This window comes from Colossoma macropomum, unplaced genomic scaffold, assembly GCF_904425465.1.
Source record: "Colossoma macropomum unplaced genomic scaffold, Colossoma_macropomum, whole genome shotgun sequence".
In the NCBI taxonomy this organism is placed as follows: domain Eukaryota; kingdom Metazoa; phylum Chordata; class Actinopteri; order Characiformes; family Serrasalmidae; genus Colossoma; species Colossoma macropomum.
This window is the reverse complement of record NW_023495334.1, coordinates 85,579-113,424: the sequence shown is the minus strand read 5'-3', so window position 1 is coordinate 113,424 and position 27,846 is coordinate 85,579. Positions and strand designations below refer to the sequence as shown.

The following is a 27,846-nucleotide window of genomic DNA, read 5'->3' as shown; positions in this document are numbered from 1 at the left end:
TGATGGTCGACCGCACGTTCAGAAGCCTTTTTGATAGGCCAGAAAATGTGGCCACACATTCAATTAAACACTCTCTCATCAGGTCATGTATAAACCCATAGTAAGCATTCATAGTAAGTGGATGTATCGATCTGATTCAGCTCTTTTAGATCTGCTAACGTAAAAATAGCTCATATTTATTACTATTAAAATATGAATATGTACTACAGAATTGTATTAGAGAAGCTCTATTCAAAAGGTTGGCGGAATTTTGGAAGCAGCTATTACTGGTTCTCTACTTATTCAAAGAGCTATAGTGCAGCCAGGCAGGCCTGCAGAGAGAGAGGAGCAGATCTGCTGATCATAAACAGCAGAGAGGAACAGGTGAGAAGAGAGAGAGAGAAGAACTGAACTCTGATAGAGGTCTCCTTATTCTAATCACACTCTGGTCTCCTCTAGGAGTACGCACACACGCACACGCACACGCACACACACACACACACACACACACACACACACACATCATCATCATCATCTAAACCGCTTATCCTTCTGGGTCGCGGCAGGGGTGCTGGAGCCTACCCCAGCTGTCATCGGGCGGAAGGCCTCTAGGAGTTCATTAAGAAGGAAAACAAATCTGTCTGGATTGGGCTGAGTGATGAAGAAAGAGAAGGAGTTTGGAAGGGGGTGGACGGATCAGCACTGCTGGAGTTTTTAAACACTGTCCACTCATTGTCCACTCTATTAGACACTCCTACCTTGTCGGTCCACCTTGTAGATGTAAAGTCAGAGACGACAGCTCATCTGCTGCTGCACAGTTTGTGTTGGTCATCCTCTTGTCCTTCAACAGTGGTCACAGGACGCTGCCCACCGGACACTGTTGCCTGGATAATTTTGGTGGGTGGGCTATTCTCAGTCCAGCAGTGACACTGAGGTGTTTAAAAACTGCAGCAGCACTGCTGTGTCTGATCCACTCAGACCAGCACAACACACACTAACACACCACCACCACATCAATGTTACTGCAGTGCTGAGAATGATCCACCACCCAAATAGTACCTGCTCTGTGAGGGTACATGGGGGTCCTGACCACTGAAGAACAGTGTAAAAGGGGGCTAACAAAGTATGCAGAGAAACAGATGCACTACAGTCTGTAATTGTAGAACTACAAAGTGCACCTGTGTAGTAAGTGGAACTGATAAAATGGACAATGAGCTTAGAAACAAGGAGGTGGTCATAATGTTATGCCTGATCGGTGTATATATATATATCAGAATGCTTCGCCGCTACTTTCCAAGACAGTTATAGCAACTTCAGTGGCTGTAAACTCTTTGCATGCTATTTCATATGTCTCCGATGTTGACTGAATGAAGAATTAAGTGTTTCAAAGCAAGGTCCATAAAGGCATGGCTGGGTGGGTTTGGTGTGGACGAACTTGACTGGCCCTCACAGAGCCTTGACCTCAACCCCATCGAACACCTTTGGGATGAACTAGAATGGAGATTGAGAGCCAGGCCCTCTCGTCCAACATCAGTGTCTGACCTCATAAATGCTCTTCTGGATGAACGGACAAAAGTCCCACAGACTCACTTCAAAATCTTAGAGAAAACTTCCCTGAAGAGTGGAAGCTGTTATAGCTGCAAAGGGGAGACCAACTCCATATTCATGCCTATGGATTTAGAGTGGAATGTCATAAAAGATCCTGTAGATGTAACAAGTAGGTGTCCCAATACTTTTGTCCATATGATGTGTGATTATAATGAAGGTCATGAACTCAACACTTTGAGTGTGTATGAGGTATCAGTTAAGTCTGATCACATTTCCTGAGTGACAGACACAAGAGCAAAAGGAAACCAGTGACACACATCTACTTGTGTATGATAGCACTTCTTTAAGACACCATGGGTGGTTTCAGACTACCTCAGTCTCACACACACATACATTTAATATCAGTGTGCTCTTCTACGTGGTAAGAACACATATGTATATGTATGTAATGGGACAAATTGAGCACACAATGAAAACGACAGCGGCTGCACTCAAACAGTGTAGAAAAGTAGTTTTGACATGACAGTCACACCAAAGTCACAAGGTCAATGTCTTCCGGTGTGCTTATTTCCTGTTGACACATTAATAAGCACTTTTAAGTGCTACAAGTAGAGTCAGTCAGAGAAACAATGGCAGAGGGAATCTATGATGATGTGGGCAGCTTTGAGCTGAGTGAGATGGACAGAAGAGAGAGAGTGGAGAAGATGGTGGATATTTATGTGAGTGTAGATGCTGTTAGAGCTCAGGATACCAACACAAAACCGAAAGCATCGCACAAAGGTAGAGTAAGTTCTGAGCATATAATCTAGAAAGAAAACTTATTTTTAAGAAGTCCACACTAAGTGTGTTCACTCTTTATCAGGTGTTAGAACAGGAAGCAGATGTTCCAGACTGGCTGTGGTGTGTGTGGGGCTGCTGTGTGTTCTCCTGCTGACCACCAACATAGTGCCTGTACATGTACTGTGAGTATTTCACACAACCTCAGATGTTTCCTCTTTCAAATGCTACACACATAAGGTCTTCTGTAAGGGCTCAGTCACAAAAATTATGGTATTTTCTTAATGCAGATATTAATGTGAAAGAGGAGAAAGATGGTCTGGCCCAAACTATCTCCTCTTTGAAAGTCAACTTCACTGCAGGGAGAGAGACCCTCTTATCCAGTATCAGAAACCTGACTGAAGAAAGAGACCAGCTAAAGAGCAGCTACCAGAATCTGACTGAGGAGAGAGACCAGAAAAACAGATGGTTAGGTGAGAGAAATGAGTTTACTCACAGTTACAAATACTTAAATGGAAGAAGAAAAAAACATTTACTGAAGAAATGTGATAACTTCATCATGTAGGAATAATCTACATCGGGGGCTGTAGCCGAAGAATATAATAAAAAACATAAGCTTCATTTTAAAGACAACAAAGTTTGACTTGTTTTTTGTGGGTACTGTTGTTGTATTATGGCCAGTTACGTCATTATGCACATTATTTCCATCACGCTCTGTCTTATTTTCTCAGCTCCAGATAAAATAAAGTATGTTGTTATCGACCCATATCCAAAGCCATAAATCTAAAAATTGTTGTCACTGTCAGATTTCTGGGAATTTGGTTCTTACAGTGCTTTTACTTTTACAACAAAAGCTAAAATGGGCTGTTTCACAGTGTCAAAGCAAACATCTGCTTCAATGCATCAAGCCATTAAAGGTAAGCTAAAATGGCCCTTAAACATTTTAATGCCCACCGTAGCAGTATTCTTTGGCCTATGATGGTTAGGTTTAGCTTTTTAAGTTTGCTGTGTTTGTCTCAACATCTCCGCTGTCTGATTTTAACTCTGTTATGTTGCCTTCACTGTTAAGTTGCGCCTGTGGTCAGCAGACAAAAAAAACAGCCTAGTTTACTGTGTTCCCTCCTAAAGTACTGCAAAAGAAACAAAAATTAAGACGATACTTGAGACCCTAGAAATGCAACGAGCAAATAGCACAAAGAGGGTTATCACCTAAACAAAACAGCTAATTTCTTGGGCAAAATGCAAATACTCCTTACAAATGATCGCATCATCATACAAGCTCTGTGTGCTCTTCAGAAAAAGCATGACAGTCACAGCCTCCTACCACATACAACTAACAGCATTTCGCACAAGCCTGCACATCACGACAGCGCACACACAGCCGAGCAGCCATGAGAGTCAGACACATCAGCACAAGAAAAATGACCACTAATCCGCATAATGGCAGAATGACGGCCAGAATAAAATCAGCAAACACTGCAGCCTGTAAGGTTTTAAATAACCTACCCTCTGATTAGAGCATTACTTGAGAACGAAGTCATAACGTAACAAAGCCCTATCCTCCTGCCCTTTCGGATGAAGAAGTTAATGGCGGGATCATGCAACTGATCCTTTGCTTTTAAATTAATCGACAATTGATTCTCAAGCATTCTGATGGTGATGGCTGACTTGGATAAACTTCCTAAATCACTAAATCCATCTTTGTAACCATCCATACATTTGCAGCGATGTTCTTCTCACTAGCGGTAACGTTATGCTTCCATCACGAACCAACAAGCTAGATAGCTTATTTTGGTAGCTTTGTCCCCAGAGTCTGCATGTCCCCACAGCAGGCGGAACTTGTCATAAAGTTAGTGATAACAAAGCCCACCCCTGTAGAGGGAAGATATGATTGGTCAGTTTTACTGTCATTTGAAATTGGTCTCTCATTGAGTAAGTATTGCTTGGCCCTTTGTAAATGTATAGCTGGACCACCAATTTTTAGAATATCTAAGACCCTCTCTGAGGGTGTAGAGGGCCCTGATGGTCCCCTCTAAGTGGAGGGTGTTGCAGTGTTGGTTGGGTTTATAATATGCAATTGGGTTATGATGTCATGACACTGAGGGACACCAGCGTGTTTGGAAATTGTATCTACCAAGTACCCACTTTTTCACAGACCTACCCAAAAATGTATTTCTGCACACACCACTGATCCACACTACTAAATATGATGAAGACTTGATGAAAATATAATTCAGTGCACCATTTATCAATTATTAGAACAGAAAGCAGATGTGCCAAACTAGCGGGCTGTGTGTAAAACTGCTGTGTTCTCCTGCTGAACACCAATTTAATTATGTTTTAGACAAGCTACGTTTAGAAGATTTGAAGAAATTTGGGAGTAGCTATTACTACTTCTCTACTGACCGCAAGAGCTGGAGTGAGGCCAGGCGGGACTGCAGAGAGAGAGGAGCAGATCTGGTGATCATAAACAGCAGAGAGGAACAGGTGAGGAGAGAGAGAGAAGAAATGAACTCTGATAAAAATCTCCTTATTCTAATCACACTCTGTTCTCCTCTAGGAGTTCATTAAGAATGAAAAACAAATATGTCTGGATTGGTCTGAGTGATGAAGAAAGAGAAGGAGACTGGAAGTGGGTGGATGGATCAGCACTGACCACTGCGTGAGTGAAAACAAACTGCTGTGTCCTCAGATCTGGCCACATATTTGAAGAATGTATACAAAGTCAGAGTTTTATTAGAATATAACAGGCCCTGCTCAGTGAAACAAAGACATATCCACAAAGAAAAGCAGAGTCAATTAAGAGATTGAAAACAAATCAAAGGATTTTATTGTGTACCACTAAAGTTTTGCTTTTTGAAACATGACAAATAAATGATAAATAAAGAGATAAACAAACAATCAAAGATGTGTAAATTAACTTCTCCAATATATTCTATCTACTAATTTAATAAGGTTCTGGAAGGATGGTGAACCAAAAGATACTTATGGAAATGAGGACTGTGCTGTTTTCACTACCCCTGCTTACACACTGAAGAGATGGAATGACATACGCTGCTCTGAAACGGCTGGATGGATCTGTGAATTCACACTGACATTAGGGGACACTAAAGTGCTCCAGTAATTTATGCCAATCACTGATTTGATAGCATAATTTGACCCCATTGCCATTTATCATTTTGGCAAAGAGATTTAAAGTGCATTTTCATAAATTATAGTCATCAAGGTTTTTAACAGTAGTCATCTATTATCAAACATGTGGAAAGAAACAGAAACAGAAATGGAAATTACATTAGCTGTTAAAGCTAATTGCACTGCACAATCTTACCTGATTTACATCACAATACATTGCAAACTACATAGAATATTTTTTTTGTGTACTTTTCTTTGAGTGTGTGTTGCTTAAACACCTTGTATTAAGTTGTAACATTTTATTAAAGTATATTTTTGAACGCATATTAAAGTTATTGAAATATATTATGTCATCAAACTCTGTGTTTAAGGAAAGCCAGTTTAGAAGCAGAGCAGTCTAGAAGCTGTACTGGGTAGTCTTTCAGATTGGTTTGGTGTGAAATTCACCATTATAGAGAAACTAGCAAGCCTGATTTGCACACAGTGGTGGTGTCAGGAACCAGGGCTCCATTCAGCCCCAACAAAACACAGCAAAATGTTTATTTAAAAGGCAACAGTGGTGCGTTGCAATTATGGAAGCTGAGAAGGCCATTATGGTGACTATTCCAAAGAATTTTTGGAGTCTGACTAAAAGCACTTTACAGTAAAATACTTAGGACAAACGTCTTCTAACATCTTCGTTTGTGGCGTACACCGAGCTAAAGTGGCTGCATTTGTAGTTGTTACATTTATTATATATTTTATATTATGCACTTTATTAGAGTCCATTGTGTGCGTTGCATTATTAATACAGCTGGGGTTTTTATATACATGTCGCTGCTGATTGGGTAACATCTCTGACACACTCAACAAATGAGAGAAAACATACCTCAAAGCCCGTTTTGCACAGTTTCGGCGAAACACGTCGTTCAACCTGGGAACTTTAGCAAAACACTGCACAGCCTTTTGAGACTGAAGGTGGCCCTGATGTCTGAAGTTTAATGCCTCTCAAAGCTCCTTCACCTCATTACATAATATGGTTAAGAATGTGCTGCCTGATGTCTGAGACAGTGTTTTACGATAGTTTTGGTATAAAATGAATTTTTTAAAATCCATTCATGGTGGAGAGGTACATGCAGGGAGTTGCAAGGCAAAATAGTACCCAAGGAAATCTTTCCATTTTTCCACTGTTATTTAAAAGCTCAGAAGACACATGAAAGTTCACTGGATATGGAGTGAAATAGCTTTATTTTATTTACACTATTTACTCAATAATTTACTCAATTTAATCTCATTGATTGAATTATGTTGAAATTTTGCTAATTTGGTGGAATTCCCCTTTAAAGTAATTCAGTACTATGATAGGGCAGTATAGGGCAGGTTTTCATTCCAATCAAGCAGAAGTACACCTGATTCCACTTGTTTAATCATATGCTATGTAGGTACCATGCCTACTAGTAGGTGTCAGAAATGCTGCCAGGATTGCTTAAAGCAAGAAAAAGGGGTGTCTTCAGTGCCTCCAGGTAATAAAAAAGGTGTTAAAGAGAGATCTCCTCTGTTTGCCCCTTCTCTATTGTCTGCACTACATTAGATTAGATTAGATTAGATTAGATTAGATTCAACTTCACTCTCATTGTGCTGAGAAATGCAGTAGTGCAGTAATAGACTGTACAAGTATAAATAGTGCAGTAATAGACTGTACAAGCATGAATAGTGCAGTAATAGACTGTACAAGCATGAATAGTGCAGTAATAGTGTGGCTCGGTCTATTTCAAGTCAGTTGAAACTGTAACTGTAGCCTGAGGGCTGATCATCGTTGAAAAATACTCTTTTTACGCTTGCGAAAGGCAGTTAGTGGTCTTGTGAAGTGATCAAGTCCTTCAAAAATGCAGACTAGACTGTTTTCCTGGATCAACTTCTAGAGGATTCCAAGTATTTACAGGAACCTGGATGACACTGACATTAATCCTTCAACAAGAAAACATTGAAAATCCCCTCCACATTCCACACAGGAGTTCTGTGAGGACGACACACTTTAGATAAAAATATCGATCAAAGTGAAGCTGAACTCTTAACATCTGGGCATAGCATAGTTAAAGACCACACCAAGTCGGTAAAGTTTAATTAATTTTGTGTTTATTTATGCTTTTGGTTTAACCAGTTTTGATTAGATAATCTGAACTGAATCTGATTTGTACATGCAGCGGATTAAATCTCTTTGCATGTGATCTCTCCCCTCACTTACATTCTATTGTAATATCTCAACATAATATGTGGTGTTAATTTTGTTCGCAAAGTTTCAAATATAACGATACATTATAATAGTTCCACTAGCAGAATATTAAGTATAAAACTGATAAGTATCTTTCACTGTAAACATACTGATGATTGTTTTCCATTTCATTCGTTTTCTCAAGTTGTCTGTCTTGATTTCATTCAAATGCTGGTTGTTGCTGATATCTATATAAAATAATGCACATTTATTTAAATCCTCAGAAATTAATGACATTTTCTTTAGTTAGAAATGATAGATTGTGCTATCTATGATTTGATAATGTGAGACTGATTAATTAATGAGACTGATTAATATTTATGATTTAATATTAATATCATGCAGCAAAAACAAATCATTCAAAGAATGATATCAGGTATTTACAACTGTGTGATACGTATTGTGTGCTAATTCCAGATTCTGGAAGAATGGTCATTCAGAGTGGTTTGATAGGAAATGTTCCATTCTAGAGAAACTTACCAAGTCAGTTCAGAGGAACCAGATGTCTGAAGAGTTTAATGAGAAGTTTCTCACAGAAATGCATCACAAAATGCCCGAGACATTGTTTTATGATAGTTTTAAGATATTATTTGTTCTAAAACGTATTATTAGAAGCCTGTTTTTTTTTTTTCAGACTTACTATTGAAAAAAATAGTACTATATACTATTATTATTACTATTACTATTTCACCATTATCAACATATGCAAACTCAGAAAACACATAGTTTCCCTGGACATTTTGGATAGCCAGTAAAATAGGCTACTGTGACCCCTGATTCCCATCACCACCCCTGTAAAGATACCTGAGTCAGCACATTTTTCTACAATTAACCACTTCACATTAAAACACACCAAATGGTTTTTTTTTTACACTGCAATGACTGAATTATGCAGAAAATTATAAAAACTGGTGGAATTCCACTTTACGCATATGTGCAGATATCTTGAATGTTTTAGGAACTATTATCAGATGATGCCAAAAATCACAAGCTGAAAAAAAAAAGATTTTTACAGTATATTATTGTTAGAAGGATCAGTACCACTACAGAACCTTCATGCAGCTACTGAAGGGTGGGCTTGTGTAAAAAGTTCAAGAGTGCAGCTTTCAGGCTACAAGTGGTTTTTCTGGTAACTCTACTATGCAGCCCATTTCTGTTGAGGTATCTCTTTATTGCACATTCTGAAACTGCCACACTACAGAGAAGTCAAGTTGCTTGTGGGTTTTTCTTTGCATCTCACACAATTTCCAACTTTTTTATGTCAGACATATGTTGATCACTGCTGACTGGCACTTTCAAATCCGTTTTTCACTTTTTTTCCTCAAAGATCCTTTTACCACCAAATGTATCACACCAACTATTTCTCTTTTTTTTTACCAAATTATTGCTCCTTTTTACCCATCTATATCTGTTATGCCCCTTTTCCTTTCACTTGTTCCTAATTCTCCATTCTTCCTACACTGAGCAACTGCTGAAATAGAGCTCATGCACGCTGACATGGCTAGCATTATGAGTGCTCCAAAGAAAAAAAAAAAACAATTATCAGGTTTATTTTTTTTAAGCATAATCTGTTACTTACTCTCATAAACTCTCACATCTTTATCAAAGCAATGTCGTATGTTAACATACAGTATGTGTGCTGCATACCTGAACATATCAAGAAGGCAGAGTGTCTCTGAGTGAGATGGACAGAGAGGAGCCTCAGGATACCAGCCCACTTTGTACTCATGATGAGACGTTCACAAGTCAATTCAATCGAATCTTGAGTTTAAAGTCTCTGGCATATGAGTCTGACTCAAGTCGTGAGTCTTTAGTAGAGATTTTTAGTTTAGTCTCATTATTACTTTACATTATTGCTTCTCATTACAAAAACTCCTTCAGTCTGAAGAACAGAACTGATCACAACATGCAGTAAATGCAGTGTTCATAGGAAAGAGGCTGGCCAATTGAATCTGTGCATTTAATTAACTTGTAAATGACTGAATAAAGTTATGGACAACCTGTTTAAATGGCTCTGTAAAAAGAGTGTGCATGTAGGAGTGAGTCAGGCATACTGTTACTTTTCAAAACACATGAAGACAAAGCGATTCATTATATACATACATCTTACCCTGTAATTAAAGAAATGTAAGAAAAATGATGCAGAAAGTGTATACATTCAGAATTCCCAGGGAAGGATTAAACTGGCTCACGCACCTTGTGCTTCGTTCTATGAGGGAGAGGTAGCCCTGCTGAAAAAAAAAAACAAAAAACATTAGAGCCATAAGGTTTAAGACCTAATGTTTAAACCTTTCTTTTTCTATTGATTTGGTGCTTTCTTAGAATTTAATAAAGGCATGGCAATTGGATTGGAACCTCTTTTGTCCAGGCTTTCCTAGCATCTCCCCTTGGACACTATAACCACACACTCCCCTTGAAACGAGTAGTTTCCTGCTTGGAAAAACAGCATTTCTAAACTATGATTTTACTCAAATGCTCTATATTAACCCATTCACTTTGGACTTGCTCGGCAGCGTCCTCTAGCATTTGACAAACCCGGAAGACATTACATAGTGGTAATTCTCCTCTCTACATGTTCTCTGCTGGTCAGCATCGTTACTACCATGCTGGCAGACCAGCATAAACCAACTTAGATCAGCATGAATAAGCCAGGCTGTGCATGCATTCAACTTATGCATGCATCAGAAATAGCAGATCTATATGTCAGGTGTATTTAGTGATTCTGTCATGCATCCCTCTGGCCCAGACTCACATAAAGACTTCATTTCCCAGAATCCCCTGGGAGATCACCTGACTGCTAGACCTCTGCAATCCACCAATCACTTTTCGCAGTCACCTACCTTAATACTGATTTGTTGCACCTGCTCTGTTTGTCATGTGACCAGTCTTAGTTTAGCCAGGGCTTTAGACTAGTTACCTATGTGAGGTATTGCTTGTCCTAGTGGAGCTACTGAGCATTTCCTGATTGTTGTTTTGCCTTGTTATGTATTTGAGCTTGTTTCTGGATTTTCTGACTTTGCCTTTTTGCCTTTTTGTTCTGGTTGCCTCTGTTATGTTTGTCCTTTTCTGTCTTTTGTCTTTTTTTGGGTTTGACCTATACCTGTTCACCGACTACAATCCAGATAGGTTTCAGCTAACTGCAGAAGTTACAAGGTCATACGTTTTTGTATAGTGTTCAGTTTGTGTATTGAAGTTAAAGTGTGGTAAAGCAGAGACAGAGAGGAAGAGGGAATCTATTTGCTTATTTATTTTTCAGGTTCCACCATAATTTAACTCAGAGTCCCATCATGTCTCACAAACCCACAGACCATATTAGACAGAACATCGTGCATTCTTTATCATTGTGTGACATCAGAACCACATACAAGAGGCACAATGTCCTTTTAGGCTTAGTTCCTGTTCACAGACACATTTATTATTAAATTCATAGTCTCAGCCTTCAGCTGTTGAAGAAGCAATGTATGTACTGAGTACTGAGAGCAGCAGCTGCTGAGAGTAGAGTCAGTCAGAGAGAGAATGGCAGAGGGAGTCTATGATGATGTGAGCAGTGATGAGCTGAGTGAGATGGACAGAGGGGAGATGACAGTGGTCATTTATGTGAGCAGAGATTCTGTTGGACCTAAGGAGAACAGCAAACAGAGGGACATGAGGACACAGTGGACAGGTAGAGTAAACTCCCAGTGTTTTTAAAGGTTATTATCATTGTAAAGTACATACACTTAATTGCAATGATGTAGAGTAAATTACATACGCTTACGCTTGCAAAGACTGACATATTTTATGTTCTTTTTCTAAGTCAGTTTACTCATTATCAGTTGTTAGAACAGGAAGTAGAAGCTCCGGCATGGCTGCAGTGTGTGTGGGACTGCTGTTTGTTCTCCTGCTGACCACCAACATAGTGCTGTACATGTTCTGTGAGTAATAAAACCTCAAACATTTTGTCTCTCGAATACAGATCTACAGAATACTAGTGCTGTAGTACTCGAGTTTGGTCACAGGCTAATCTGATCTAATTGATGCCTTAAGTGGGTATTACTTGTTTCTTAATGTTCATTGTTTTCCAAATGCAAACATCCCCTGAGAGCAGGAGTGGTTTTTGTGCAAGGCAAAAGTTGGCAATTGCCTAGGGCCCCCCTGAGTCAAGGGGCCCAATGAAAGCACCAATTCAGTATTGTCGTTGTCCGAAGAAAAAAAAAAATAACCAAAATTGGAAGTTTACAGAAGAGGGCCAAATGTTGTGTACATTTAATGGAAGTTAATTGGAAGTTTTGTTCTAAGCAATTCTAAAGCATTTCTGTTAATCCATTTGTCAAGAAATTCTTACAAAACTGAAAGGCCAGCTGGTGAGCTTTGAACTATATGTACAGATATACAATTTCAAATAAGCTATTATTTAAAATTAACTGTTATTTGAAATTGTGGTGTTTTATTTTCAGTACTTTCAATGCAGCCATGCCCCTCTGTCATGAATATAATGAACTATTCTCTGTTGTTATGTGCTAATAAAACTGCATATACTGGTAATGAACAAGGCAATTATGTGATGATCTACACTGTGTTCCAAATTATTATGCACAGCTAACTTGGGGCCCAATTCCTATCTTTGGCTTGGGGTCCCAGAATCACTAAATTTGCCTCTGCCTGAAAGTGAGTCATATCTTGACTTGGACTTAGCTTTAGTGTTTTTGACAGCAACTCTACAGAATACATATGTAGTACAAGAGTTTTGTCTAATTTTGCATCATGTTTTCTCACTGCAGATGTTAATGTGAAGGATGATGTAGACAGAGAGACCCTTGTATCCAGTATCCAAAACCTGACTGCAGAAAGAGACCAGCTAACCAAGACCTTGACTAAGGAAATCCTCACAATGCAGACCAAATATGATGACTTATTAAAACAGCTGGGTGAGTGAAACAGCTGCCATTACAAGCACTCAATACCAACATCTTTACAAAGCTGTTGAATAAAATTTCATGGCTTCTTCAAAACAATTGAACGCAAAACAGTCAAACTGGAATCACACATTTATTACTATTAAGATGTGCTTTATTGTGTATTAGAGAAGCAACATTCAGAAGGTTGGAGGAAGTTTGGAGACAGCAATTACTACTTCTCTACTTATTCATTGAGCTATAGTGCTGCGAGGCAGGACTGCAGAGAGAGAGGAGCAGATCTGCTGATCATAAACAGCAGAGAGGAACAGGTGAGGAGAGAGAGAGAGAGAGAGAGAAGAACTGAACTCTGATAGAAATTTCCTTATTCTAATCACACTCTGTTCTCCTCTAGGAGTTCATTGAGTCCGAAAAAAGATACGTCTGGATTGGTCTGAGTGATGAAGAAAGAGAAGGAGAGTGGAAGTGGGTGGACGGATCACCACTGACCACTGCGTGAGTGAAACATTATTGTTTTGTTTGTAATTTAACAAACAATTAAATAGATTAGTAAATAAATGAAATAAATCATGTGTTACATGCTGTCTTGTACTCCAAGGTTCTGGAGGGAGGGGGAACCCAGTGATAAAGATGGAAAGGAGAACTGTGCTGTTTTCTCTATCTGTTCTCCAACACTGAATACATGGAATGATGTATCCTGCTCCGGAAAGGCAGGATGGATCTGTGAATTGCTGCTGAATTCCTCCAGAGTGCTCCTCTGAATTAAGCCGGTCGTGCTTTAATTTCAGAATTCTATGCCAGTGCTGCATTCTCAAACCTTTCTATGCAGGCATATTGTGGATAAAGTGTGTCCCAAAACATCGTACAAGGTTTAAACAGTATTGTCTCTTATCTAATATCAGAAAGGGAACAGAAACATTGAAGAAATGTTTTTTTGGGGGGTGAAAGATGGGATGTAATTAACTAACACTGAATTTTTTGGGGGTGAGAGAGTTTGTAGTATTATTTTAAACTGTGAAATAATACATTGCTACCAAAATCTATGGAATAAAACATGCAACATATTTTTTTTATTATTTATTATTTTTTTATTATTTATATATTATTATTATTTTCCATGAGTATTTTCAGTATTTGCATACACACGGCCTATTATTCAGCTCACATTACCAACTAAACAGCAAATGAAATGACTCATCTTTGAGCAAAACCCAAGTGTCATCAGTCATGGTTTTCCAGACAGATGAATCCAAAAGAGTCTGGAGAATTCCCAGTGGGATGGTAGCGTTTTGAGTCAGTTATAAATTACACATATAAGCACAAGAATTCTCAAACTATTAATGTTAACGTTACATCCAAGGATATATTTATAGTAATTTTGGGGCTAAACCAGTTGCCCCACCTCAAGTGTTACAGCCCCTGTGTGCCAGCATGTATACACAGTGATCTCTTGAATAGAACAACTTGAGAGTGGTTGATAAATCATGTGTACATTTATCATGTCTACACATTGGTGAATTGTCAGTATATACACAAACATTCAATGAATAAACAAAGATCATTTTAAAAACAGCAGTGTTCATATTTGTTAATCCCAGTATTCAATACATACATATATATATATATATATATATATATATATATATATATATATATATATATATATATATATATATATATATATATGGCCCACAGTTTCAGCTTAAATATTTCCTGTTTGGCTGGCCATAATGTGTGTGCATATATATATATATATATATATATATATAAATAATTACAACCATATATGAGGCCAGTTTCTCACTTCAGAAAAAGGGTGTAAGAAGATCCTCTGGCTTCAGTGCCCATTAACCCTCTTCAGTTTCAGTTAAGAGAATGAGTTACAGGTCACAAAAGCTTGTAGTTTGTTTAGAGAAGGAGGTTTAGTAGGCTAGTCATTAATCCCCAAGAAAACAGAGGAGGAATGGGAGAAGGAATCTAGGTGAATGTGAGCAGCATTGAGTGTCATACTGTCCATGTCTTCTTCTTCGATGTGATACAGCTTTCAGATGGTTTGAGGTCATTTCAAAGAACTCTTTTCCATTCGTCACATCATTTCCCTGCAAAACCAATTTGTCTGCAGTTCTTTTTACTGATCCCCCAGGGCCATCTGGGTCACCCTCACCATGGAATGTTGAGAAATAATTCCATGTGGTACTGTTGAAGTGTGGGTGGTGCCGCTGAAAGGAGGAAGAAGTTCTTCCTGTTTCTTCCTGCTTACACTATCAAAAATGTGCAACCTTTAAACATTAAAAAGTAACTGGGCTTACTTGAAATAAGTTCTTTTTCTGATAATATTGCAAGTTCAATGAACTCAATTTTAAGTTAAACTAGTTACTTACTTAAGTTTAAGTAAGTTTAAAAGCTGGATGATTTTTTTACAGTGAACTTGGACCATCTGACCAAAAGTGCACAGTGGTAAATTTTGCCCAAATATCTTCTAGGACTGGATCCATATGTGTCCAGATTGCTCCATCCATTCTTGGCGTAATTCATTCCAGTATAAAGATTCAACTGTGGGAAATTCTGGCCAAAATATCAGACTTGAACTTCAGAGGCATATTTACACTTCTGGGATTCTGAAAAATCAATATAAATGATGACTGTGCACTCACTGCAGGTCTCAATTACATTTCTGTATGCTTTTATGATTGTGGACCAAGCATGTGTTGACTTTTCGATGTAAGACATTTTGTCCCTTATCTCAAGAATCAGTGATAGGCAAATGCTGGTTTATTTTAAACATGCACTTTAACAGACAGCAAGAAATGTCCAGCCCAACATGAGACCCAAGGAGAGGTAACATTCATGTTTTATTTTTTACAGCACTGTTTTTGGATTAGTAACCCAATCTTGGGTTGATCAAGCAGACTGTGATTTTGAAGTGCATTGGAAATGGATGGATATTGAAAGATTCTTCAAGTTAGTGTATCTTGATTTTTTTTCATGTGTTCTGTATTCTGTTTGACGCAATATATTTCTCTGTCAAGGAGAAGATTCTTCCTAAAATCTGCCTCTAGTGAAATTCCCCTCACTGGGTTCTGCAAAAATCAGCTATTTGCCCTATGACCCTAAGCAAACTTGAAGGAAAAGTTGTTTGAGTCTTTAGGTTTCTTTATAGCCTTTTCATGATTCCTCTGATTGTATCTATCCATCCATCTTGTCTGGCACCTCTGGCACACTCTACTTCTATGCATCCTACTGCCAGTTTAACTCTTCCATTCTTCCCACCGTAAAACAACTTACAATGTGTCTAGTATGTCCTCCCAATACAAACTTTTTCCAAAGCTATTAGCTATGATAGTATTGAAGCCACCCACTACTGGCCGTGGAAGTGCAGGAGTCATTGCCAGGCACAGTATGTGATTGTGGAGAACAACTGGTGATAGACCGCTCCCTTCAGTGCTCCTTCAGAAGCTCCACTCCTCAAATTCAAGGATGCACATTGCCAAGGTGAAGGAGCCTGAGCTAGCAAACTTGTGTTTTAGATCTTCATAGCCATAAAAGCCAAACATTGTACAGTCATATAACATGATATAATGTTAGAGCGAACACAAGTAACGTAACTAATGTTAGATCGGTTGTGGGATAGCAAACTGTCACAATAATTGCTGCTGTGAAGCTAACCATTTGCTATCACAAACATTAGCAAAAAAAAAACATTCTGACCTACCCATCTGTCAAGCAGAAACAGAGCAACCTCCTCATTCCTTTTCATGCCTTTTAACTCTCGATGAAGCTGAAGTCAGCATCTTCTTCACCAGTCTCTTGTTTTAATTTTCATGTTCCACCCTAAATGGCAGAATGGAAGGTGCAGGCGCAGAATGGAACTGCTGTACGATTTAAAGTGGAACTGGAAAATGCGAATAGGAAGCCGAGTTCAGCCTTGTCAACTTCGAGGAATATTCGGTAGAGGAATATTTGGAAGGTTACTTTCACCTGAATTTTTTCTTACTGCACTTGCATGTACAATGCTGTGTGGGCAGTCCTTGTCTTTGTCTCTTGGGGAGGGCAAAACAAAACATGGGGAGGGCCAGTGTTCCAAAGTTCAACATTAGGACAGCTAGGCAACCTGTGTCAGAGGACCTAAGCATTCAGGCTGGGCAGTAAGGGTGCAAGAGATCAACTAAATAGGCTGGGGCTAGACTATGTAAAGTTACGGACATTATTAATGCCACACGTGTTATATGCGGTATTCTGTGCTGGGTTATAGAGTGGTTTGTGCATTTACCCAGACCTGTGGACGGTCATGGAAAATGTGGTGAGCTAAGCAATGGCATGTCCGCCACCTTGGCAACTTCCACACCGAGCAGAGGTCACTTGAACCAGGCCAGACCTCTGAAATTTACACCAGGGACTCTCATGGTAACCCCCGTGGCTGTGGAAAGTGGAGCCTGGGAACGCCAGCATTACAGAAGATGGCATGGATCCCCACCACCGCCTCAGCCTGAACTCACAACCAGCAACAGATTTGAAGTACTGGGCTCTCTCTCCTTCCCTGCTCCTCCCTCGACCAGCATTTTAGTAATCGGCGACTCAATCATGCGTGAACCTGGCTCCAGCCAAAGGTAAAGCATCTGTTTGATGCTTCTCTGGTGCTCGAGTCATGGATATCACAGAAACACTGCCCATTGCTTTGAATAAGCATAAGAATATTGGTACTGTCACTGTGCATACAGGAGTGAACACCACACGAGATCGAAGGAGGAAAGTTTTAAAAGACCAATTTACAACGCTGTTGCATAGCATACAGGAACAAACAACAGCCAGAGTTGTAGTTTCTGGCCCTCTGCCAACATTTCGAAGAGGAAAAGAGATTTTTGGTAGACTCTATGGGCTAAACGAGTGGCTGAATGTATGGATTGACAATTGGAACACGTTTTGGGAAAGACAATATAATCTAAGTCACTGTGGATCTTCGTTTTTAGAAGGCAATCAGTAAAATGTGACATGAAAATAAACAAACAGCAACTCATTTGGTTACTTCTCTATTCAAGCTTTAGTCAGCAATTGCCATGCAGAACAATATAAATGTTTTCCAAACAGAAAATCATTCAGCGCAGATAAGCATATTGGTAAACTGGCCACCCTGATAAAACTATCTAGATCCACCACTGGTTCTCAGAACAATGACAACTGACCACTCCATAGCCCAGACCTCAACAAGCCTGAACATGTTTGGGATTACTTGAAACTTGAAAAGCAGAAAAGCCAGACCAGTTTCTAAGACTGAAATTGCAAGGTGTTAGTAACGGCTATATTGAGCATCAGTCATTGAACTGCCAACTCTATCACCTCATTCAAGTCCAGATAACAGTCTTAGGGTGTTTTCTCACCAGACTCGGAACTGCCTGCACTGCGAGTTACGTTTGGTCAAGTGTGAGAGCAGTTTTCAAGCCTAGGAACGGTCCAGAAAACTGATCTCTGGTCCTCATGAAATCAGTCATCTGAGGTTGAATTCCAGTGAGCCCAAAATCAGTCCTGGGTGTGGACTAGTGTGAAAACATAAGACAAGTGTGAAAACACCCTTATTTGCAGTTGCCTTATACTAAAGTATGGTGTTCAAGTACTGGACAGGCTGGAAATATTTCCAGTATTTCATCATGTTGCACAGTATCCCTTTTCCCTCAGATAACCTCACATCCACAACTTTCAGTTGTCTCAACTGGACTAAAAGCCTGCTTGGCTGGAATTAAACTCACTACTGGATTTCCACATGCCAAAATTAAGAGAGCTTCCTTTGAGGGGAGCTATCAGAGAGTTATTTGTGTTTGTGAGTTACTCCGGAATAGGCTTCACCCATGGTGGCCTGCGAGTCTGTGATTGTTTTTTTTTTTCATTGAGTGTCCAACTGTTCCTCGGGGTCACACTTCATATGAAATTAAAACTGTTTCAGTGTATTTCTGTTTCCTGTGTATGTTCCCTGTTTCTGCTCTTTCGCTGAATCGCATATATCGCACACTTCTGTTATCAAAGAAACAGCTCACTGTGCAGCTACCAGTTGCTGAAAGCAAGTAAAGCTGATACAATGGCAGACAGAATCTACAAAGGAGGTAACAGCACAGAGCTGGGTGAGATAGATATGAAAGGCCTGATTTATGACAGAGAAGATGCTGTTAGAGCTCAAGAAACCAGGACAAAGAGGATAACAAGGATGAAGGAGGCAGGTAATATTGCATTAACACATTAGGAAACATATACTTGGGGACATATACTACATACAATGCTTAGCCATGTGTTGTGGATTCACCTTGAAAGCTAAATAATCAAGTAACTTTATTAGCTTGAATACATTAATAAATAAAAATTAATGGTGATTTGGAGTTCTTTTTATTAGATTACATAAGAGGAAGCAGAAGCTCCAGACTGGCTGTGGTGTGTGTGGGGCTGCTGTGTGTTCTCTTGTTGACCACCAACATAGTGCTGTATATGTACTGTGAGTATTTCTGTACCTAACAGGGAAGATCATTATATGAATATATATATATATATATATATATATGATATATATATATATGTGTGTTTGTGTGTGTGTGTGTGTGTGTGTGTGTGTGTGTGTGTGTGTGTGTGTGTATAAAACAAACCATATATTTTTGCAGATAGTAATGTTAAAGAGGAGAAGAACAGTCTGTCCCAAACCATCATTTCTTTGAGTGTAAACTTCACTGAAGAGAGAGAGGCCTTCTTAGCCAGTATAAGTAACCTGACTGAAGAAAGAGACCAGCTAAAGAGCAGCTACCAGAATCTGACTGAGGAGAAAGAGAAGATAAATAAAAACTTTACTGAAGAGGGAGGCCAGAAAATGAATCCTAAGCACATTTTGAATGGTGAGAAGCTAACTTGGATAAAGACGATGTTACTTTGTGAATATAAGTCTCAATAATTAGTAGAAAAAATTAAATTTCATCACATACCTAGACAGACATTATCTTCATTGCTACTTTTTTTGTCTAGACAAGGCATCTTGGAAGAAATTTGGAAGCAGCTATTACTACATCTCTACTAAGCGGAAGACATGGGCAGAAGCCAGGCAGGACTGCAGAGAGAGAGGAGCAGATCTGGTGATCATAAACAGCAGAGAGGAGCAGGTGAGGAGAGAGAGAGAAGAACTGAACTCTGATAGAAATCTCTTTATTCTAATCACACTCTGTTCTCCTCTAGGATTTTATTAAGAAGGAAAACAAATACGTCTGGATTGGTCTCAGTGATCTACAAACAGAGGGAGAGTGGGAGTGGGTGGACGGATCAGCACTGATCACTACGTGAGTTATTCTGTAGTATTTTTTTTTAAGCGAGGAACTAATGACACTACAAATGTATTCCAGTGGAATGTGGATATAGTATGTCCTGAATTAAACATGTGGAAGGTAAATTTAATAGATTAAACCAAATCACAATGCCAGTTTACTTTTGCATTTTCTACTAAAACACCTCATTTATATTAGACTAAACGTGTGCTTTATGCTGTGTGTTAACTTCAGATTCTGGGTGGAGGGTGAACCCAACGATTTTCACGAAGGGGAGGACTGTGCTGTTTCCAAACAGAGTTCTTTTACAATGAGGACATGGAATGACATGCCCTGTTGTTATAAGGCAGGCTGGATCTGTGAAACTACACTGCCAGTCTATACAGAGACATTAGTAGTTTAAGCCTTATGTTGCTTTTAGCTTAAAACTGAATACCATTATAATTTTAATGCAGACATATTCAGAAGTTTTTTATGTCTTTATCATAGAACATTGAATTACAGCGGATTTTTACTCTGGGTGTGGCTCTTTAATGAGTATGATGTCATTTACATGTGGATTTTGATTGGCTCTTGCCAGGACACAGGTCAAAATACCACAGCGTTAAAAAGGAGAAGTGTTGATGACTTGCGACACAACAAAATCAAAAAGACTTACGACACAAATGACTTGGACTTGAGCCTCATGACTTGGAAAGACTCGACGGCCAAAGTGGAAGAAGTGTGGGGAGGTGTCTGACTGCAGACGGGACTCTTCCCAGCCATTTACTTTTCATTAGTTTCCTGTCATAAATCTGATGTGTAAATTGAAAAATAGGATTAAAAGTGAAAACTGCTTGCAGTAAAATGAACTCAAACGTATGACAGATTTACAGATTTACTCTTAACAGCGTTATAAATCTAATGATATGAATCTGGCCCTTTGTGTTTTATATTTTTTTAATAATTGAAATCACTTTGCAGAGATGTGTTTTTGCTTTGACATGAAAGAGTCTGTTCCTGTTGATCAATGAATAAAATCCACTGATTCAGTGTTCGGTGATAATAAAACATGAGCACTTCTAATAGGGTGTATATGGTATAAGCTCTGTATATGCCAGCCACATCAATTTTATAAGGATTTAATTCTACATTCTGATTGGTTGAGCCGCGTTTGAAGCTGTTGTAAAATCCACAACATACGCACACCTATGACCGCCTCACAACAACTGAATTTTGTGTAAGTACGCCACGGCACAAAACAACCCTTGTGCTGTTAATGGAATAATCTTTGACTCTCATGCTGCTCGCATTGAGGACCGAGTGTACTGATGAAGCAAGAATCCATTTTTCGTTTATACTGAGGAGCTGCCAACTTAGGTTCTTAACTAGAACAAGGCTGGTCACCTAGCTAAAAACAGCCTAAACAACTCCATCATTAATATCACAGTTGAATTAAAGTACTTCCAATATGATTAGCTGTAAAAGGGCAGAATAAAAGTCTAAAAATGTCACTTGAATGTTCATGTTTCAGTCAGAAGTAGCGTCAAACCCAGGCTGAATCTCAAATGGCTCCATACTCCCTAAATAGTGTGCTATGAAAGTTTAGAAATTCTAGCTTCTACAGCCAAATAGTGCCTCATTTATTGAGTATGAATGTGTCTGAGGGCTAAATGACTATTTCTTAGTTATATTTTGCACTGTTGGGCTGCAGGATCCAGTATTTAAATTCCTATATAGTGCACTATGAAGGGAGCAGGGAGCTATTTGAGATTCAGCCCCAGCGTGAGAGGAGGGGCACTGCTGGATTGGTGCTAAATAAGACTTGTGGTGATAATTTGGCAACTAAAGTACTTATAAAGCAAAAGTTTTAGCATTAAACAGTGCTGCGTTATCATATGTTCATTTCTATATGACAAAAACTTAAAAAATCATGAAATGACTGCAGTATACAGCGATGGGCAACTGAACGTTCTCCTCATTCAGCGGCCCATGGGTGCTTGGCAATGGCACCATACTCTGAAAGAACTAGATTTCTTGACGGAATGCTTGTTTACGTTGTGTAAATTGTGTAAAAAATTGTGTATTTTATCATATTTTATGCCACCGTTTTATAAAAGCAATAAGCCACTTGAGGCTGTGTGTTCCTGCAGTTTTATCACAGGGAAGGAGAATGGCAAAATCACAGTAATGCACAGCTACCGGTGGATTATTGCTTTATCAAATCACGTACTGCTGTAGAAGAAATGGCTGATGTGCATTTACTGAGTGCTAAAGTCAAGAAGAGTGGAGAAAGAGAAAATGTGAGCACAGAATTTAATGACTTACTTTACTGTGTCTCATATTATCTGCTTTGAGTTTTGCTGTATACTAAATGCACAGCAGGCTGCATTTCTCCTGTGGTGTGGCCAGCAGTGGATGGCAATGCCAGAGTTCTCAAAGCACAGACTTAGTACACTGTTTTTAATACACAAGATCCATAAACAAATATATTAACAAATTTTACTCTTTAGAACTCTTTGGCACATTGACAAGGATAGTGGTGGCCATGTTAGGGGAAGCAGGGTTGTAAACAGTGAACACCAGGTGGTGCTGTCACATTTAGACAGAGTCTGGAACAACGTTCATGACAGACTAGAACAGAAGTTGGTATGAGTGATATGAAAAGTGTCCAACCTTGTCAAAATATCCTACTGTGGTGCATATCTATAGCATAAATGTGTAGGAGGGATAATCTTATCTGAAGGTAAGTGTAATGTGACACTTTTGTGTTCTAAGAGATTTAATAGCACCAGCTTTTAGCACTTTGAGCATGTTTTTCTTTTTGAGTTCAATGTAACACAGTTATTAAGTGAGCCTGGTCTGTATCTCTGTCTTTGGTACATGATATGTGATGGATGCACAGTTATAGACTACATATACAAGCTTTAGCAATTCTTTTAGCACATTTACATCCTGGTGTATTTTAAGAATATTGTCTCCTTCAAACCTAGGATGCCTAAATGGGACTGTAGTATGCAGCCATCTCCCTCTGATAGGGACATGTTTAGCCTATGTTAACATATCTGATATGTTCTGTAATGAACAGTGATGTTTGCTGAGCAAAGAACAAAAGAAAAACAGGCAGAGATATTTTTATAAAGAGAGTTGTTTAAATAAACTGAGACCAGCCTGGGACCTGTAACAATAACATTTAGCTAAGTCTGTATAATATACTACCTGTCCAGGGTGTATCCTGCCTTCTGCCCAATGTCTGCTGGGATAGGCTCTCCCCGTGACCCACAAGGATAAGCAGCTTAGAAAATGTGTGTGTGTGTGTGTGTGTGTGTGTGTGTGTGTGTGTGTGTAATATACTTCAAAAGAGGCTGCATTAACATTAAAATCACAATAAAACATTAGGAAAACTGAGTTATCATGCTATACTAATTATGTATGCATGTCTATGATAGGTAGGACAAATTGTAAGAACACAGGAACAAATTGCTGCTTCAGTTTCATTGGAACGATGTACAGGTGTCTAGTTAATTAATACAGGGGAACCAAGTAAAGTACACAGCAGTGGGTCATCCTGTATGGATTCTACACAGTGTAGGACGTAGTAGAAAAAAAATGATATTATCTTCATCGTCGCCAACAATGAGGAGAGCGCGCAACAACAAGCCAATGACCTGGTGCCAAAATTGACGCAAAAATCAGAGAAATGACCGAATCTTTGACAGGGGAGATTGCAGTGTTGGAAGGACAAATTACGGTGAGAATCGATGCGCTACAGGTCGCCATCAGTGGTTACCATAAAACTTCAGAACAGGTCGAGCACTCTGGGACAGCCGCTTCAGATGCTGTCTCTGCCCTGCAGGCTCAGCTGAAAACTCTAATGACTGAAGTAACCAACCTAGCAGAGAAATGCAGTGACTTGGAGGGTTGCTTGAAGAGGCAAAACCTGAGGATTGCGGGAGGACAAGAAAGGATGGAGGCTGGCCGAAATGTGTCGGTTTAGAGGAGCTGCCTTTTCTCGATCAGGCTCAAATGGGTGTTATGAACAAGTTGTCCATGCCCTTTTGACACCCATGTCCTTTTGAACTTAACATATAGGGAAGTGGTTAGAAAGAGAGGTAGTGAGCAAATGTGCTCCATATGGAAAGAGGAAAATGGAAGATAGGATGAAAAAGTCCACAGGTTAGGGAGACCTGAATAATATGAAGTAGCACTGTGTGACAACTGATGTATAAATGCTACCCAAGGTGTGTCAATAAACCAGAGTTAGGTGCATATCATTCTGTGTCTTGATTGACTCCCTGTCTCCTTGAGCCTCGAGTAGAGTCAGTCTTCCTGACTGAGCGTAGAGCAGGGAGAACTTAAATTGCCATATAAATTGCTACGTTTGGGAAAATATCATGTGCAAGATTGTTGCAAAGAGAAATCTACAGTTCAGTGACCAGCCTATCCAGACCTTTTGGGACTTCTCTCTAGCTGTGGTTAAGGTTTAGGGTGAGTGCCCTGACATTTTGTCATGGATATTTCTTTCCGATTAGATGGCTTGAGCATATGTCACATCTGATTTGCAATATCTTTGCAAAATTATACTGAGATGTCTAACAGGAAGAGGATGGCTCTAACCTTTTCAGGCTTAAATGTGCGGGGAGTAAATAAACCAGTTAAGTCGATCCAGTGAGCAGGGTTCAGTTTGGTCCCCTGTAAATTGAGAGAGAGAGATAGAGAGAGAGAGAGAGAAGACAAATGCAACCAGGCATTAGGTTCAACATCAGTAGTCAGGACGGGAGCCACTCATTCAATGGATCCTCTGATGGCCTTTTTATGGGGCCAGCTCAGTCAAGGTGAGCAAACCCAGCTGTCGTTATAAGCGACAGGGGCCATACGGCTGCCAGCTGTCCACCACATGAGGTGCTGAACTTTGACAGCCCCTGTCAGCACCTTGGAGAGCTGCCCTTGAACTTGACTGCTCAGGAAAATGGGTTCAGCGGGAACCCTTCACCCACCATTGGCCACACAAGAAATTGAGGTAACAAAGAAGTACTCTTCCATGTTTCGAGCTAATTGCTGCCGCCTGCTGGCCAAACTTAATTTAACATTCAGCTTCGGAAAACACTGCCTATCTCTTTGCTGGGTAGAGTTAATGATGTGAAGATGATATTTCTCCCACAGCTGTTGTACCTCACAGAGAACATCTCTTTTTTTCCCCTTAATCATTCTTTACAAAATTGGATTCTATCATAATCCGCTTTATTTGGGGCTACAAGGCAGAATTAATAAACAGCATCTCTGTAAACCTGAACTAAAGGCAGGGTTGGGCCTTCCAAATTTTCTTTGCTATTATTGGGCTGCAAATGTGAGAAACATTGCTCAGATTCTTAAGAACTCTTCTGAGCACGCAGACTGGTTGAAGTTTGAAAGAGAGGATTACTTGCCATGCTCACTAGAAGCAGTACTTTTGTCTCCTACAGTTATTAGTACATTTATGTATAAAAGAAATCCTACCATTCATGATGCAATACATACAGACTTTAGATTCAGGAGAATGTCGCCCATTGCAGCAAACCCTTCATTTTCTCCTATAAATTTGGATGGTGCATTTGTCATGTGGAAGAACCTGGGGATACATACTGTTGTTGAATTATATTTGGATGGAACCTTTGCCTCCTTCCAGCAGCTGCAGAAGAAATAGTCCTGACCAATGTGTGAAACTGGGCATAGTAATAAGTGGTGTGATTTCTTATCTGTACAGTGTCTTTCAGAGTTTTAAACCGCTCCCTATGGAGACAATTAAAAATGCATGGGAAGAAGAATTAGGTGTGAAAATATCTAATGATGTTTGGGATGACTGTCTTGAATACATTCACACTTGCTCTGTTAATGCTGAAAACTGTTTAATTCAGTTTAAAGTCCTACATAGATTGTACTATTCTACAGTAAAACTACTTAAATTTGCTCCAGATGTTTCACCTACATTAAATGGACAAAAGTATTGGGACACCTACACTTTACTCCTACAGGAGCTTTTAAGATATCCCATTCTAAATTCACAGGCATTGCTGTGTAGTTGGTCCCCCAGCTTTCCAGCTGTAACAGCTTCCATTCTTCTGGGAAGCTTTCTACAAGATTTTGGCGTGTGTCTGTTGGAATGTTTGCTCATTCATCCAGAAGAGCATTTGTGAGGTCAGACACTGATGTTGGACAGCAGGTCCTGACTTGCAATCTTCGTTCTAGTTCATCCCAAATGTGTTTGATAGAGTTGAGGTCAGGGCTCTGTGCAGGACAGTTAAGTTCTTCCACACCAAACTAACCTTCCAGCCATGCCTTTATGGACCTTGCTTTACGCACTGGGGCAAAGTCGTGCTGGAACAGAAAAGGGTCTTCCCCAAAGTTGGAAATGTACAATTGTCCAAAATGCCTTGTTATGCTGAAGCATTAAGATTTCCCTTTACTCGAACTAAGGGTTTCAGGCCAAACCCTGAAAAACAACCCCATAGCATTAGCCCTCCTCCACCAAACTTTACAGTTGGCACAGTGCAACCAGGCAGGTATTCACCAAACCCAGACTCGTCCATCAGACTGCCAGATAGAGAAGTGTGAATCATCTCTCCACAGAATACGCTTCCACTGCTTCAGAGTCCAGTGTATTAGCACTTACAGTTGACAGTGGCAGATCTAGCAGGACAGAAATTCCACAAACTGATTTGTTGCTGAGGTGGCATCTTATGACAGTGCCATGTTTAAAGTCTCTGAGCTCATCATTACCACCCATTCTACTGTAAGTGTTTGTCTATCGAGACTGCAAAGCTATGTGCTTAACCTTGGAGGGGGTGTCCCAATACTTTTGTTCATATAGTGTATACATACATATGTACATACCTACACTGATCAGGCATAACATTATGACCACCTCCTTGTTTCTACGCTCATTGTTCATTTTATCAGCTCCACTTACTATATAGGTGCACTTTGTAGTTCTACAGTTACAGACTGTAGTCCATCTGTTTCTCTGCATACTTTGTTAGCTCCCTTTTACCCTGTTCTTCAGTGGTCAGGACCCCCATGGACCCTCACAGAGCAGGTACTTTTCAGGTGGTGGATCATTCTCAACACTGACGTGGTGATAGTGTGTTAATATGTGTTGCGCTGGTCTGAGTGGATCAGACACAGCAGTGCTGCTGGAGTTTTTAAACACCTCAGTGTCACTGGGACTGAGAATAGTCCACCAACCAAAAATATCCAGCCAACAGCGTCCTGTGACCACTGATGATGGATTAGAGGATGACCAACACAAACTGTGCAGCAGCAGATGAGCTGTCGTCTCTGACTTTACATCTACAAGGTGTACTGACAAGGTAGGAGTGTCTAATAGAGTGGACAGTGAGTGGACACAGTGTCTAAAACCTGCAGCAGCACTGCTGTGTCTGATCCACTCGTACCAGCACAACACACACTAACACACCACCACCACGTCAGTGTTACTGCAGTGCTGAGAATGATCCCCCACCCAAGTAGTACCTGCTCTGTTAGGGGGTCCATGGGGGTGCTGACCACTGAAGAACAGGGTAAAAGGGGGCTAACAAACAGGGTTGATGGACAGTTACATAGATAGATAGATCAAAGTACATTCTTTTTGATTTTCTGAGTGAAAATATATTCTGGGTTGTTTTATGTGAAATTCTAGAGAAACTGAGTCATGATATGAACATGGCTCTGAAAGCTAATTTACAAGCTAATTTAATTTATATCCTAAAATGGATATAAATCTGTCGTTTGATGACTAATGTGTTGTTTTACGATGGTTTTATGAAAAGCTTTTGGTTTAAAATGTACATAGAGGGTATTGTAAAGCAAACTAGTACTAAAGAATACTGTGGATTTATCACTGTTTTACCGTTTTACCAACATTACATATAAAAACCCAGAGGACACGTGTAGGTTCATTGGTGGTTTTGGATAATAAATGCTTATCTGTGTTGCAGACATCACAGCCTCTGGTTCCTATTAG

The 27,846-nt window shown here is 39.6% G+C and overlaps 2 protein-coding genes across 3 annotated transcripts; both read left to right on the top strand.

Moving 5' to 3' along the window:
* Positions 1–2,156: 2,156 nt before the first annotated feature.
* LOC118801805 (C-type lectin domain family 10 member A-like) lies at positions 2,157–4,931 on the top strand. Of its 2 annotated transcripts, XM_036562177.1 has the most exons (6): positions 2,157–2,307; positions 2,402–2,472; positions 2,545–2,551; positions 2,595–2,777; positions 4,649–4,791; positions 4,865–4,931. In XM_036562177.1, the coding sequence occupies exons 1-6, from the start codon at positions 2,157–2,159 to the stop codon at positions 4,910–4,912; spliced, it is 603 nt and encodes a 200-aa protein (XP_036418070.1). In that variant the 3' UTR covers positions 4,913–4,931. The 2 variants fall into 2 exon arrangements, 1 of the variants encoding a protein (XP_036418070.1); XR_005006578.1 differs by lacking the exons at positions 2,545–2,551; positions 2,595–2,777; positions 4,649–4,791; positions 4,865–4,931 and having other exon boundaries at positions 2,194–2,307; positions 2,390–2,452.
* Positions 4,932–18,487: 13,556 nt separating this feature from the next.
* On the top strand, positions 18,488–21,195 carry LOC118801804 (CD209 antigen-like protein C). The gene is made up of 6 exons (XM_036562176.1): positions 18,488–18,788; positions 18,959–19,057; positions 19,221–19,448; positions 19,576–19,709; positions 19,783–19,883; positions 20,103–21,195. The coding sequence occupies exons 1-6, from the start codon at positions 18,650–18,652 to the stop codon at positions 20,269–20,271; spliced, it is 870 nt and encodes a 289-aa protein (XP_036418069.1). The 5' UTR covers positions 18,488–18,649; the 3' UTR covers positions 20,272–21,195.
* The last annotated feature ends 6,651 nt before the right edge of the window (positions 21,196–27,846 follow it).

Excerpts from the sequence above, each read along its gene's own strand:
- LOC118801805 (XM_036562177.1), top strand. The coding sequence starts at position 2,157 with ATGGCAGAGGGAATCTATGATGATGTGGGCAGCTTTGAGCTGAGTGAG. Across the intron at positions 2,778-4,648 it reads CCAGAAAAACAGATGGTTAG|ACAAGCTACGTTTAGAAGAT; the intron begins GTGAGAGAAATG and ends ATTATGTTTTAG. Across the intron at positions 4,792-4,864 it reads TAAACAGCAGAGAGGAACAG|GAGTTCATTAAGAATGAAAA; the intron begins GTGAGGAGAGAG and ends GTTCTCCTCTAG.
- LOC118801804 (XM_036562176.1), top strand. The coding sequence starts at position 18,650 with ATGGCAGACAGAATCTACAAAGGAGGTAACAGCACAGAGCTGGGTGAG. Across the intron at positions 19,058-19,220 it reads CATAGTGCTGTATATGTACT|ATAGTAATGTTAAAGAGGAG; the intron begins GTGAGTATTTCT and ends ATATTTTTGCAG. Across the intron at positions 19,449-19,575 it reads TCCTAAGCACATTTTGAATG|ACAAGGCATCTTGGAAGAAA; the intron begins GTGAGAAGCTAA and ends TTTTTTGTCTAG.